Genomic DNA, 13969 nt, shown 5'->3' on the forward strand with positions numbered 1-13969 from the left:
CAAAGCTTTGTCGCTTCGACGATCTCCGCCATGTTGAATTGTCTACGTTGTCGGTTGGGCACTGGTAGCTTAAATCTGATTGGTCGTTGACATGTAACATTGTTGAAAAGCTGGCTAAACGATAAACACTGTTGAATGTTGGACGAAATGTTTGATCGAAATCAAAACATTTATTTTGCAAAGAATGTTGAACAATGGTCATTTAACATGGGTGCTAAACGTTCTAATATTCTAACGTTCTAACTGTAACCCTAACTTTTCATTTGCTATATAGCTATAAGCAAGCTGTACTGTTCTATATGTTACTTTAGTTGCATTATTTTACAGTCATTTGGCTGTTTGTGATGCGCATAAATACTATTACGAAAATTGCTCTTAGAACAAAAATAAGTTTGAACAAACCACAAACACCCACTATATTAATTAACTCTTTAAGAGTTTGCTGTCAGCAGGAAACCATCACACTATCTCCAACTTTTACAACCCCGACTTTATCACCCTCCAAAGCAACATGGACTCCAAAGAGAGGGGATTGGCCCTGTCTTGGATCCCTATCTTCAGGAAGCCTCATTCTGAAATGAAACAAAAAATCAAAGCACTGTTAGTCTCACAATTTAACAGCTTGAGACCAAAGGCCATGGTATTTCACTTTATGAAGCAGTAAGCTAATAGCTTTGTTGCTTCATTAAATAGAAATCATGCCATTTAGTCTCAATCTTACTGCTGTATTACATATAAATAGTGAAACCATAACAGATGAGTCTAAGTTACTTCTTAACTTAAGACTTTATTTAAATATTCTCATAATAAGATGTTAAGATTACAATATTGGCTTATAATGCTTAACTTATATATTTTGTTATCAGAGCAACATCAGTAATTTAGTCATAAAATTATATATTTTGATATATATAAGAAACTATATCTCCATATGATATTGTCTGACAAAAACTTATGGATTAAGTTCATTTTTTGTCTTTCATAGTGGTGAAGTAACAAAGTTACTGTCAATATGAAAACAGCCTTCATATAGATGAAATAATCACTAATAATAATCTATGCTTAAAAATTTTAGTTACTGACTACCATGAATTAAATTAATTAATAACAAGCTGTTATTTTTTTTACAACACTTTTCTGTATTTGTTGTAGTCCTTAGTTTGAAAAGAGTATTTTGCAAAGTTAATCATTTCTCATTGTGAATATGATAATAAATTTTTAATTGTTTTTAATACTGAAAATTGCATTACTATTCCATGATTTAACAATATTGTCAATCTTGAAATCAGTTTTAGCTTTGTTGTGTGTATGAGCTGAAACAATATTATCTTGAATTTCAAAACTTAGCTTTGCTGTGTGTTTGTGTGCTGAAATTTCAAACATTTAAGCTATGTTTCATTTATGAAGTAAAACAATAATCATGTTGGATTATAAAACAGATAGTGATCTTCTAACCATCAATGAAAAAGAAGTTTGTGAGTTCAGTCTAAAGTTCATTACAGTATATAATTTGTGAATACATAATTTGCGACTATTTACAAGTTTGAGATATTCTTTGTCCTTGCAATAAGGTAAACTATATACATTGTATTTACAAACTGAAATCCACCATTAATCTTACATTATTTTGTTTTATATTTCATAAGAGACTCCAAATATCATGGAGTAGTTCTTTAATCTCCTCTTGGAGTGGCAACATCAAGAATTTTTGATAGCAGGTCTGGCTTTCGTGGCTTTTTGGGAAGATTTGGCTGATGGCCCACAATGTCAGTCAGAAGATTTACAAGTTCACTGATCTTAAGCTTTGTTAGATCTTGTTTGGTCTGATCCAAGACTCTTTTTGGAGCTTCAGTTTGGTGCATTACAGATGTGGGTTCTTGAGGAGGTGGTGTTTTCACCAGTGAAATACGTGGGTATTTCTTGGCCACCTCTTTTTTACCACCGCTGCACCAGAAGGCATCATCTTTCTTGAAGTACTTGCGTGGCTGCCTTTGGCATTCTTTCAAGGTTTCTTGGCGTTTTTCTACGAGGAGGAGGCTGGTGCAGGCATCCCATCTGTTTATCTTCCGGTGAAAGTATCGACGGAAATCATCATTCTTCTTTTCAACACCTGGAAAGAAATGTATGTTATTTAATGGAAAAAGTCAAAACTATTGTACTCAGGTAGGATCCCCACTGTACAATGTGATGTCCTTGTCTCAAATGTTTTAGGCCAAAAAGTTAGTTGTTATAGCTTTTAAGATTGCTGTTGTGCTGTGTTGGCCCCTAAATGGGTCCCCATCAAGTACACTTGTTATAACCATTTGCCTCATTACAACTTCACTCAAGCAGTAACCTAGTTGGATTTTGTATGGAAAATTAATTTTAATATATGAAGTGTGCTAAAAATACCTTGGCCACTGAATGTTTTCAATGATCCGTGGATTCTGATCATTTCTGGGACGTGAAACACCAAGACGTGCATATAGGGGGTGATTATAGTGTCTTGTAGGTAACCTGGACCGCTTCCAGCCATGCTGACCATCATTGTTGCCCAATTCTTTGCCTGGTGATAAACAATTTTAGATGTTACTAAGTGGAACATACTTGATTAGTGTAAAAACATTCTGTTAGTCTGAATATTAAGTCAGAAAATACAATACATGTTTCACACCTTTCCTTGAAGATCCTTAATGTCCTGAACAGTGGGTTGTGGTTTGTTCACTAGATCAAGTACCTCCCTGAAACCCTGAAACAAAAGCAATTTGTTAAGTAGGTCATTAACATAAATGTATGTAGCTTTTGGAATTGATGTCACTGCTGAATTATTTCTTTGATTTTTAACTTACATTCCATAGCCTTTGAATGGTGGGTGCTCTTTCAGCGGGAAGGATCTTGTCGAATGACTCCGGAAGCTTTCTCAAAAGAATGCGCTTTTCACCGCCAAGAAGAGATGTCCATTCATATTTTTTGCTGTCAGCAGCCTTCCACACATTCAAGGAGACACCCAGTGACCTTGTTGTTGCCAAGAGAGCATCCAAGTGTATTTGTTTCCTCTGTGATACAGGTTTGCCTTTGTTTTCATCCTATCAAGAAATCAAATAGAATTTGACCAATGGTTACTATGTTTGCTACTGTAGCACTAGTATGTGGTAAATGACAAAATAATAATAATAATAATAATAATAATAATAATGATAATAATAATAATAATAATAATAATATTATTATTATTATTATTATTATTATTATTATTGTTATTATTATTATTATTATTATTAGAAATGCATCTTTGTTTTAAAAACCAGCCCATAGCGAATATAATCACAAACCTCGTCCCAGTCAATGACTTCCAAAATGAGACCATGTTCCAGCCGGTCCGTTACTCGAAGCATCAGGTGCAATTCATCTATTATTACATCCTCAGGGGGGATGTTAAACATTGGCTGGTGATGACAACCGGGGTCTTTGTACCAGTTTGGTCCAGATTTTCTCTTCATGCTATCTGAATTATAGTGACTGAAGGGAACTGACATGTTGCACCTATCAACAAAATAGAAAGGGGGCAATTAGCTATTATAGGGTATGTGTGCTTTCCAATTCTCTGGAAAGACAATAGCAACAACATTTAAACAGTTTTCTTATTACCTGTCTTTTTTGTGAATTAAACACCAGATGCAGGAATTATTGGACGTTGCACCCTTCATCCCCATTGCAACTAGCAAAAACTATTTTAAGGGAAAAAATAAAAACACATTTATTTGGAAGCAAACTTCATTTATCTACCACAGCTCAATGGGATACAGCAATTTAATAGAATCTACTATAATAACTTTTTTTATGTTCAAAATCTCTCAACCGTTTAATAGAAACTAATAATCCGTTTTTATGTTCAACTGTATTTAGTCATCTCTCAAAATCAATTTACTTACTTTGTAATCTCCTCCTAAATGAAAGTGTAGGTTCACTTTCTTGCCATTAATCACCATGAAGCCTTCCTCTATTAGCTCATTTACTGATTCACGGACATTTTTTAGGCCTGTTTTCAAGGTCTCGTACTCCTCTGGACCTTTGACCACTGCAATGGTGTGGTTACCTGTATAAGATGGATACACAAGACTATAAGAAAGCAGTATAATCTACTGACACAGTTACACTTATAATGGAATATACATTATATATATTATACATTTGGTACAGTTTCTGAAGAAGAAACCTATCTTATCAGAGTGCAAGGGAAAATTAACATACCTGCACTTGACAGCATGTGTTGACCCTCTTCAAGTAGTGCGAATGAACATACAAATAAAGAACTTGAATGGGACATACGGGCCCCATCCCCAGAGATCTTCACTTTGACCGTAGTTTCTTCTTCATCTGAATTCTTTAACTGCAAACAAATTTCACAGCATTACAAGATGATTATACATAATAATAAGCTTTATTGATCAATCTTAAATATAAAATGGATTTACATCATTGGATCTAAAGTTAAAAATACACAATCATGCCTGTGTCTAAGATAAATGACTTTAGTTAAGCGTCTAAGTATTTACCGCTGTGGCACTAATTGGGGACACTATAAATCAATGAAATAAATATACAAACTGAACATAACATTACTACATAACATTAGTAAACCCACATGTCATGGCAATAAAATACTAAGTGCGCCAGAATGGAAGTCTTAATCCAGTGCAGTTACTGTGTAATGGTCTTTTTTACTCTTTATGTGATTAAATTTTGCACAAATAGAGAAACTGAGATTAACTTAACCATTAGTAAAGTGATGGTTATACTTACATGTGCTTTTAATTCCTTTTCCAGCAGAAGCTTAAAGGGAAGCTCAGCTCCGGGGCACTCTCCTGGAGTCTTCTTCACATCCCACTGCTCATCTAAGGACTGCTGGCAGGCTTTTACCAGGTACGATCTTGGTAGTGAACTTTCTCGTTGAGTCAATTCATGATATGCTTCCTGGGAGATGGAAAACTTGTCCATGATGTAGAGAATGGCCTTCACCTTTTGTTTTTCCTCTTCTGGGAGGGTATTGTAGCACTGTGATTTCTTTTCTGTGTAAAGAAGATAAGAATATTATTATACATTGTTTATGACAATTATCTTTTTTTTTTTTTTTTTTTTTTTTAATATTCAGCCATATTTTGAATTTCTGGCTTACCCTTTGAAGTTGTGTTCTCAGTTTGGTCTGGAGTAACCTCCTTGCTTCTTTCCACAGTGTCTCCTGGCAAGGGATGAAAGAAAACTTTAATTACTTGTGAAATTATTTAAATTTGTTATAGTACATGTAATGGAGTGATATCAAAGAGCACGCTGAGTTACCTTCTGAGGAGGAGGAGGTGGCAACGGTGGAGGGCGAAGAGCCATTGATGACCACTCTGTGTGTCTGACCATTGTCATCGCACAACACAAGGGACTCTGGCATAAGGCCATAAGTGTCAGCCAACCAGAGAACTTCCTTAGTCTTTTTCCTGTGTATCATAATAAAGGGAATTGTTACTCTTTTAATTGTTGTTGAGTACAGGCACCATACAACAGGTTAGCCTTGCTCTAAGTAATGTAGCTGCTTGGCACATTTTGCCTTGTTATGGAATTGAATTTAGTAGATATGTAGTCATTTTGTACGCCCTGTGTATTTATACTAATCAGCGCGTCATTAATGTGTATCAACGTGAAGATAGAACAGTGATTTCATTAGCTTTTTACCTTGGTAACCATAGTGACAAATTGTGTATGGATCGTAATAAAAAATGAATTACTGCCTGTTGCTTCATATTTATCTATCTCTTTGTAAACTTCTAGACAAAATAAGAACTAAAAATCGTGTTAAACTTACTGGATTTCCTGCAGATGCCGTTGTTGTTGCTTGTTGCTAACGTCACTGAAGGGTCTGCCTTTATGTCGGTAGCTTCCAGTTCGAGCGTCTCGCATTTGCTATTTTTGGAGAAAATGAACTTTTGAATATAACAAGGGTCCTTTCCCATACTAACAGAACCGTAAAAAGCACAGTTTTCAAAGTGAATAGTCTACAACTTGTTCTCGATATTTTTACTTGATTTTTGGCTAAAATGACAGAATGAACCTTCAACTACAAAAAGCCGCTCTATCATCTGAAGAAAAGTACATTTTCTTACTGAGAAATGGCGGTTTTAGCGAGCCTACTTCAGCAAATTCCTTCCTTTTCTCTCTAATTGCGGCACTTTCATTCAACTTTCACGCTTAATTACTCTGCCGCCATGGCTCATTAATATGCGTAAGTGTCTGGCCATTCTGCCCGATGAACTTATAAACCCACTACAACAATAAAGAAAGCTATGATTAAACCAAAGTAGGCAATTTTTTTAACCAAATAGATAGATACATAGCTGTCGTATGAGTTGTTTCAGTCTTGGCCAGAAAAAAACTGTCCATTGACCGTATTAACTGATGTCTTATCATGATATTTAAGGTGCATTTACCCCCTCCACACGGAAACAACAAAAAATGTCAATATATTGGCCGATAACCGGCCAATATATTGACAAAAGCAATGGCTCACCCCCACAACAAATAAATCACACAGGCAAATTTTTGTTGTTTCTTCTTCCCACCCATGGCACCCAGAATCGCGAAATTACAGCCGAATCCCTTTCGGTCCGGTGGCGTATACGCGTAAGCTCTAACTCGCAACGTCAGGCTTTCGGTCTGGCGGAAGTTCGAGGCATCTTGTGTATTTTAGTCAGGCTTTCGGTCTGGCGGAAGTTCGAGGCATCTTGTGTATTTTATAATTTTAATATTTCCTTGTTTGCAAGTATTCTTTTAATCCTCTTTAGGTTTTAGATGATGCAAATATAGTTAATGTAATTTATTCTAGCTTTTATTCTTTCTGTTTTAGTTTTCAACACAGGGCTCCCTGTCATAGCGTTTTATTGTAATTTTATTTTTTAGCGCTTCGAATAAACGTATGTTATGTCATTAAACTGAAAGAGCTCAGTGTACATTCACATTCATCCTGGATTGCAGTGCTGTTAAGGTCACCGTATTCATTTGAGCTATAAATAAATAAGAGACCATGCATTATGTATATTGGTTGCGTCACACTGTTTTTGTCGAGTTTTTCGGGGATCTGAATTCCGATGGTGCTACCTGTGCATCGTTGAGCATAAGGTAAGAGGGTGACGTCATCGCTCATTTAGTGTAATCCGATCGGTCAATTGTCAATAACTTTGGTAAACTCAAGCCTTATATTAGTTGTCGCAGTCTTCGGTCGTCGCCAGCATACAGAACTAGGATTCCCTTCAGAACGCGCTTCACACGAAAGAGAGATGTTACCCTTAAAGGACCTGACGAGCTTGGTGGTTGCGTTTACACTTGCAATGGTTGTCTTCCACCTGATGTGTTATGTTATGGAGAAAATTAGAATCTTGGTTGTTCGTGTGATGGAATGGGAGCCGGTCAGGCCGAGACTGGGAATTCAAGAAACCCAAGATGCTGAACAAACAAGGAGAAGAAACAGGAGGCTGAAACAGCCCGAAGAAAATGATGAACCCCCGGACTGACGGAATTTAGGGTAAATGGCCGTTTCTTGTTACATTTAGTTTTATTTCATCAAATTAAAAACTTGGAACTACAAACGGTATATTAATGAACTTTGAAGCTAGAGGAAAAAACAAACACGCACACAAGAAAACTCCCAGCGAAACGCAGTTACATTTATCATAACCTGCGGTTCACAGGCTCGGGGATCATATGAAGTGGAGCTGTCGTGCCGAGTATATTTAACTCATTTTTGGGTTGAAAATTAATTTTCAATAATCTAATGTGACAAATTTCATCGAGATAGTAAAAATGGCAAGGAGCTTTCATTTTTACGATTTCAATAATAAGCCTGTGAGGCTAAATATCTGTTGTGTGCAGATGACGAATGCTGATCTTACGCACGACAGTGTTGCAATGCATTGAACAATAAAAATAAATGTCTGTAAATTGGTGACAATACATGTATAACCCTGCTTTTCATGGATTATCCCTTCATTTTACCGCTGACGACGAGACAAGACAACAAGAGAATAACTGAAACTGTCGGTATAAAAGGATGGTCTGTATTTATCGGGTTCACATCGATGAAGTAACCTATCCCTTTTATTGTTTTCACGGGAAATATACATTGTATTTCAACTTATAAACCCACTACAACAATAAAAAAAGCTATGATTAAACCAAACCAGGCAATTTTTTTAACCAAATAGATAAATACATAGCTGTCGTTTGAGTTGTTTCAGTCTTGACCAGAAAAAAACTGTCCATTGACCGTAATAACTGATGTCTTATCATGATATTTAAGGTGCATTTACCCCCTCCACACGGAAACAACAAAAAATTGTTTTAAAACTGTTATGTTTTTTTTTATTTCTATATCGTGCTTAGTTGGGCATAAATCCTCGTTCATCCTTGGCAAGGAAAGACATTGTCTTTAATCACTTCAGTGTAAAACATACAGCCGCAGTTCGATTAACGATGTTGGAAAACGTCACGCGATAACCGGCCAATATATTGACAAATTTACCAAACTAAGCAATGGCTCACCCCTACAACAAATAAATCACACAGGCAAATTTTTGTTGTTTCTTCTTCCCACCCATGGCACCCAGAATCGCGAAATTACAGCCGAATCCCTTTCGGTCCGGTGGCGTATACGCGTAAGCTCTAACTCGCAACGCGCCTCGAAGTCCGGTTTTCGGTCTAGTGGCGGAATGTCGATGCATCTTGTGTATTTTATAATTTTAATATTTCCTTGTTTGCAAGTATTCTTTTAATCCTCTTTAGGTTTTAGATGATGCAAATATAGTTAATGTAATTTATTCTAGCTTTTATTCTTTCTGTTTTAGTTTTCAACACAGGGCCAGCTCCTGAACTCCCTGTCATAGCGTTTTATTGTAATTTTATTTTTTAGCGCTTCGAATAAACGTATGTTATGTCATTAAACTGAAAGAGCTCAGTGTACATTCACATTCATCCTGGATTGCAGTGCTGTTAAGGTCACCGTATTCATTTGAGCTATAAATAAATAAGAGACCATGCATTATGTATATTGGTTGCGTCACACTGTTTTTGTCGAGTTTTTCGGGGATCTGAATTCCGATGGTGCTACCTGTGCATCGTTGAGCATAAGGTAAGAGGGTGACGTCATCGCTCATTTAGTGTAATCCGATCGGTCAATTGTCAATAACTTTGGTAAACTCAAGCCTTATATTAGTTGTCGCAGTCTTCGGTCGTCGCCAGCATACAGAACTAGGATTCCCTTCAGAACGCGCTTCACACGAAAGAGAGATGTTACCCTTAAAGGACCTGACGAGCTTGGTGGTTGCGTTTACACTTGCAATGGTTGTCTTCCACCTGATGTGTTATGTTATGGAGAAAATTAGAATCTTGGTTGTTCGTGTGATGGAATGGGAGCCGGTCAGGCCGAGACTGGGAATTCAAGAAACCTAAGATGCTGAACAAACAAGGAGAAGAAACAGGAGGCTGAAACAGCCCGAAGAAAATGATGAACCCCCGGACTGACGGAATTTAGGGTAAATGGCCGTTTCTTGTTACATTTAGTTTTATTTCATCAAATTAAAAACTTGGAACTACAAACGGTATATTAATGAACTTTGAAGCTAGAGGAAAAAACAAACACGCACACAAGAAAACTCCCAGCGAAACGCAGTTACATTTATCATAACCTGCGGTTCACAGGCTCGGGGATCATATGAAGTGGAGCTGTCGTGCCGAGTATATTTAACTCATTTTTGGGTTGAAAATTAATTTTCAATAATCTAATGTGACAAATTTCATCGAGATAGTAAAAATGGCAAGGAGCTTTCATTTTTACGATTTCAATAATAAGCCTGTGAGGCTAAATATCTGTTGTGTGCAGATGACGAATGCTGATCTTACGCACGACAGTGTTGCAATGCATTGAACAATAAAAATAAATGTCTGTAAATTGGTAACAATACATGTATAACCCTGCTTTTCATGGATTATCCCTTCATTTTACCGCTGACAACGAGACAAGACAACAAGAGAATAACTGAAACTGTCGGTATAAAAGGATGGTCTGTATTTATCGGGTTCACATCGATGAAGTAACCTATCCCTTTTATTGTTTTCACGGGAAATATACATTGTATTTCAACTTATAAACCCACTACAACAATAAAAAAAGCTATGATTAAACCAAACCAGGCAATTTTTTTAACCAAATAGATAAATACATAGCTGTCGTTTGAGTTGTTTCAGTCTTGACCAGAAAAAAACTGTCCATTGACCGTAATAACTGATGTCTTATCATGATATTTAAGGTGCATTTACCCCCTCCACACGGAAACAACAAAAAATTGTTTTAAAACTGTTATGTTTTTTTTTATTTCTATATCGTGCTTAGTTGGGCATAAATCCTCGTTCATCCTTGGCAAGGAAAGACATTGTCTTTAATCACTTCAGTGTAAAACATACAGCCGCAGTTCGATTAACGATGTTGGAAAACGTCACGCGATAACCGGCCAATATATTGACAAATTTACCAAACTAAGCAATGGCTCACCCCTACAACAAATAAATCACACAGGCAAATTTTTGTTGTTTCTTCTTCCCACCCATGGCACCCAGAATCGCGAAATTACAGCCGAATCCCTTTCGGTCCGGTGGCGTATACGCGTAAGCTCTAACTCGCAACGTCAGGCTTTCGGTCTGGCGGAAGTTCGAGGCATCTTGTGTATTTTAGTCAGGCTTTCGGTCTGGCGGAAGTTCGAGGCATCTTGTGTATTTTATAATTTTAATATTTCCTTGTTTGCAAGTATTCTTTTAATCCTCTTTAGGTTTTAGATGATGCAAATATAGTTAATGTAATTTATTCTAGCTTTTATTCTTTCTGTTTTAGTTTTCAACACAGGGCTCCCTGTCATAGCGTTTTATTGTAATTTTATTTTTTAGCGCTTCGAATAAACGTATGTTATGTCATTAAACTGAAAGAGCTCAGTGTACATTCACATTCATCCTGGATTGCAGTGCTGTTAAGGTCACCGTATTCATTTGAGCTATAAATAAATAAGAGACCATGCATTATGTATATTGGTTGCGTCACACTGTTTTTGTCGAGTTTTTCGGGGATCTGAATTCCGATGGTGCTACCTGTGCATCGTTGAGCATAAGGTAAGAGGGTGACGTCATCGCTCATTTAGTGTAATCCGATCGGTCAATTGTCAATAACTTTGGTAAACTCAAGCCTTATATTAGTTGTCGCAGTCTTCGGTCGTCGCCAGCATACAGAACTAGGATTCCCTTCAGAACGCGCTTCACACGAAAGAGAGATGTTACCCTTAAAGGACCTGACGAGCTTGGTGGTTGCGTTTACACTTGCAATGGTTGTCTTCCACCTGATGTGTTATGTTATGGAGAAAATTAGAATCTTGGTTGTTCGTGTGATGGAATGGGAGCCGGTCAGGCCGAGACTGGGAATTCAAGAAACCCAAGATGCTGAACAAACAAGGAGAAGAAACAGGAGGCTGAAACAGCCCGAAGAAAATGATGAACCCCCGGACTGACGGAATTTAGGGTAAATGGCCGTTTCTTGTTACATTTAGTTTTATTTCATCAAATTAAAAACTTGGAACTACAAACGGTATATTAATGAACTTTGAAGCTAGAGGAAAAAACAAACACGCACACAAGAAAACTCCCAGCGAAACGCAGTTACATTTATCATAACCTGCGGTTCACAGGCTCGGGGATCATATGAAGTGGAGCTGTCGTGCCGAGTATATTTAACTCATTTAGAATCTTGGTTGTTCGTGTGATGGAGTGGGAGCCGGTCAGGCCGAGACTGGGAATTCAAGAAACCCAAGATGCTGAACAAGCAAGGAGAAGAAACAGGAGGCTGAAACAACCCGAAGAAAATGACGAACATCCGGACTGACGGAAAATAAGGTGAATGCCGTTTCTTGTTACATTTACTTTTATTTTATCAAATAAAAAACTTGGAACTACAAACGGTATATTAATGAACTTTGAAGCTGAAGGGAAAAAAACACCGGAAGAAAACTCCCGCCCGGCGAAAAGCAGTTACATTTATCTTAACGTGCGGTTCACAGGCTCGGAGAGCATATGAATGTAGCTGTCGTGCCGAGTATATTTGTCTCATTTTAAGTTTGAAAATTTATTTTCAATAATCTAACGCGACAAATTTCACGGAGATAGTAAAAATGGCAAAGAGCATTCATTTTTACGATTTCAATAATAGGGGTATCGAATGGTCTTTTCGAGCATGCGAGCAGTGTGTTTATTTTTGCGAGCAGGAGCAGTTGTCAAATTTTTCTTCCGACCACTTTAAAAACTACAGATGACGAGCAGCGAGCATTTTAGAAAAGTACAGATGGCGAGCAGCGAGCACTTCGAGTACTTCGTAAATTTTCCGCCAACCGTAATCTCTCTTTTATTAATAGGATACGTTGTTTTGCGCAAAGTAATAGCTAATTATCTGGGTGACACCTCCAAAACAATAGTTACAGGCTGAACTGTTGAAGAAAGACTGAAGCCAGAGGTAAGGATGTTTCAACTTTTTTGTTTTAACCATATCATAACTGATTTATCGTTTATATATGAATAAAAAATAACTACAAAGTAGGATTAACGAAATTTCGAGCAATTGAGCACATGTTAACGAGAATGCGAGCATGCGAGCAGTTGCAAAAATTTTGCGAGCACGAGCAAGCGAGCACCCGTGTATTTTTTGCGAGCAATTCGAGCAAAGGCCAAATTTTGCGAGCACTTTTAAATTGAATGGGACCATTCGATACCCCTAATAATAAGCCTGTGGATACAACATCCCAACCCTCCCCTCTCCCCCATCAGCCGCGAGCTGGCGTCAATTTTATCTCTGTTGGTTTCAAAGATCTGCATGACTGTCTGTTTTTCTTTGGATCAACAGAATATTACACGGACAGAAAAGAACTCTGACGGAAAAAGTACGGCTGGAATCATGAACGCAGTGCCTTGAAAGGAGAAATCATTTTACGGATACTGGTACTAATCTGCTGGAACATGTACTTGTTTTGTTGTTCAGTGGTAGGAATAAAATTACAAAGAACTGTACGTTTAAACGTGCTTTGATTGCCCTTAGCCTAAGGGCTACGTATCGAAAATGCGGAAACCTGATTGGTCAATGTGCTTGTGACTGGGATTTTGAAAGAAACTTTGAAGCGGTGCAAAGATTTTCAACTGGAACACTTGACTCTGAATATGACTTCCGCTCAGGTTTCCTCAAACAGTATTTAACATACATATCACAGGTCCTCACCCACAACTACACTCACCACGATGATCATAATTTACGTACTTAGAAATGAAATGCTCCAGCTGCGAACGTCTAAGAAATATTGAGCTTTTTCAGCGGTTATGGAAAAAAAGTATAAAGTCAATTCTCGATCATTTACAGCTTTTTGTCACCTCTAACATAATGAAATTGTCTACTTTCACAGATGACTTAACAAATCAATAATTCAAACTAAACACCGATACATGACTTTCGCTTTCACGGTGGTATTGATTGTGACTAAATGCTTCGTTTTATTTCTCTCACTGAATTAATCACTAACGTCTGGAAGAATCTGTTGTCTATCTTTGATGAACGAAAATGTGCCTTAGAAGTATTGATTTCCAAACTTTGTAAACGTTAATTTTTCCAAGACTGAGAATTGAAATTCATTGTAAATACCAAAAATGCGTGTGAAGTCTCGTTGCACGTGAGATGTTTCGATGACTCGCTCAACATTTTCACATTAAAAAGTCAGATTGTTAAAAGTTCTTTATATATTAAAAATGCGTGTGAAGTCTCGTTACACGTGAGATGTTTCGATGACTTGCTCATCATTTTCAAATTAAAAAGTCAGATTGTTAAAAGTTCTTTATATATTAAGAATGCGTGTGAAGTCTCGTTGCACGTGAGACGTTT

At 37.2% G+C, this 13969-nt stretch overlaps 2 protein-coding genes and 1 long non-coding RNA gene across 4 annotated transcripts in view; 1 reads left to right on the top strand and 2 right to left on the bottom strand.

Moving 5' to 3' along the window:
• Nucleotides 1-284: 284 nt before the first annotated feature.
• Nucleotides 285-13969, bottom strand: part of LOC146467179 (mitochondrial amidoxime-reducing component 1-like) — a 43538-nt gene continuing 29853 nt past the window's right edge. The window contains exon 7 of the mRNA XM_085126149.1: nucleotides 285-572. Coding sequence (XP_084982275.1) covers nucleotides 446-572 — 127 coding nt within the window. The 3' untranslated portion in view covers nucleotides 285-445. The remainder of the gene's footprint in view (nucleotides 573-13969) is intronic.
• LOC146467180 (uncharacterized) lies at nucleotides 768-5831 on the bottom strand. The gene is made up of 11 exons (XM_085126064.1): nucleotides 5317-5831; nucleotides 5156-5218; nucleotides 4783-5048; nucleotides 4231-4369; nucleotides 3912-4075; nucleotides 3628-3707; nucleotides 3312-3522; nucleotides 2829-3065; nucleotides 2654-2728; nucleotides 2392-2545; nucleotides 768-2110 (listed from the first exon to the last, which is right to left on the bottom strand). Exons 1-11 carry the CDS (start codon nucleotides 5474-5476, stop codon nucleotides 1674-1676), a joined length of 1986 nt encoding a protein of 661 aa, XP_084982190.1. The 5' UTR covers nucleotides 5477-5831; the 3' UTR covers nucleotides 768-1673.
• Nucleotides 2027-5457, top strand: LOC146467181 (uncharacterized). 2 transcript variants are annotated; one of them, XR_014867764.1, is made up of 4 exons: nucleotides 2027-2163; nucleotides 2838-3046; nucleotides 4807-4902; nucleotides 5213-5457. It is a non-coding gene; the product is annotated as an uncharacterized LOC146467181 (long non-coding RNA). The 2 variants fall into 2 exon arrangements; XR_014867763.1 differs by having other exon boundaries at nucleotides 4810-4902.

This window comes from Pavona decussata, unplaced genomic scaffold (assembly GCF_977016875.1).
Source record: "Pavona decussata unplaced genomic scaffold, jaPavDecu1.1 SCAFFOLD_137, whole genome shotgun sequence".
Taxonomy (NCBI): Eukaryota; Metazoa; Cnidaria; class Anthozoa; order Scleractinia; family Agariciidae; genus Pavona; species Pavona decussata.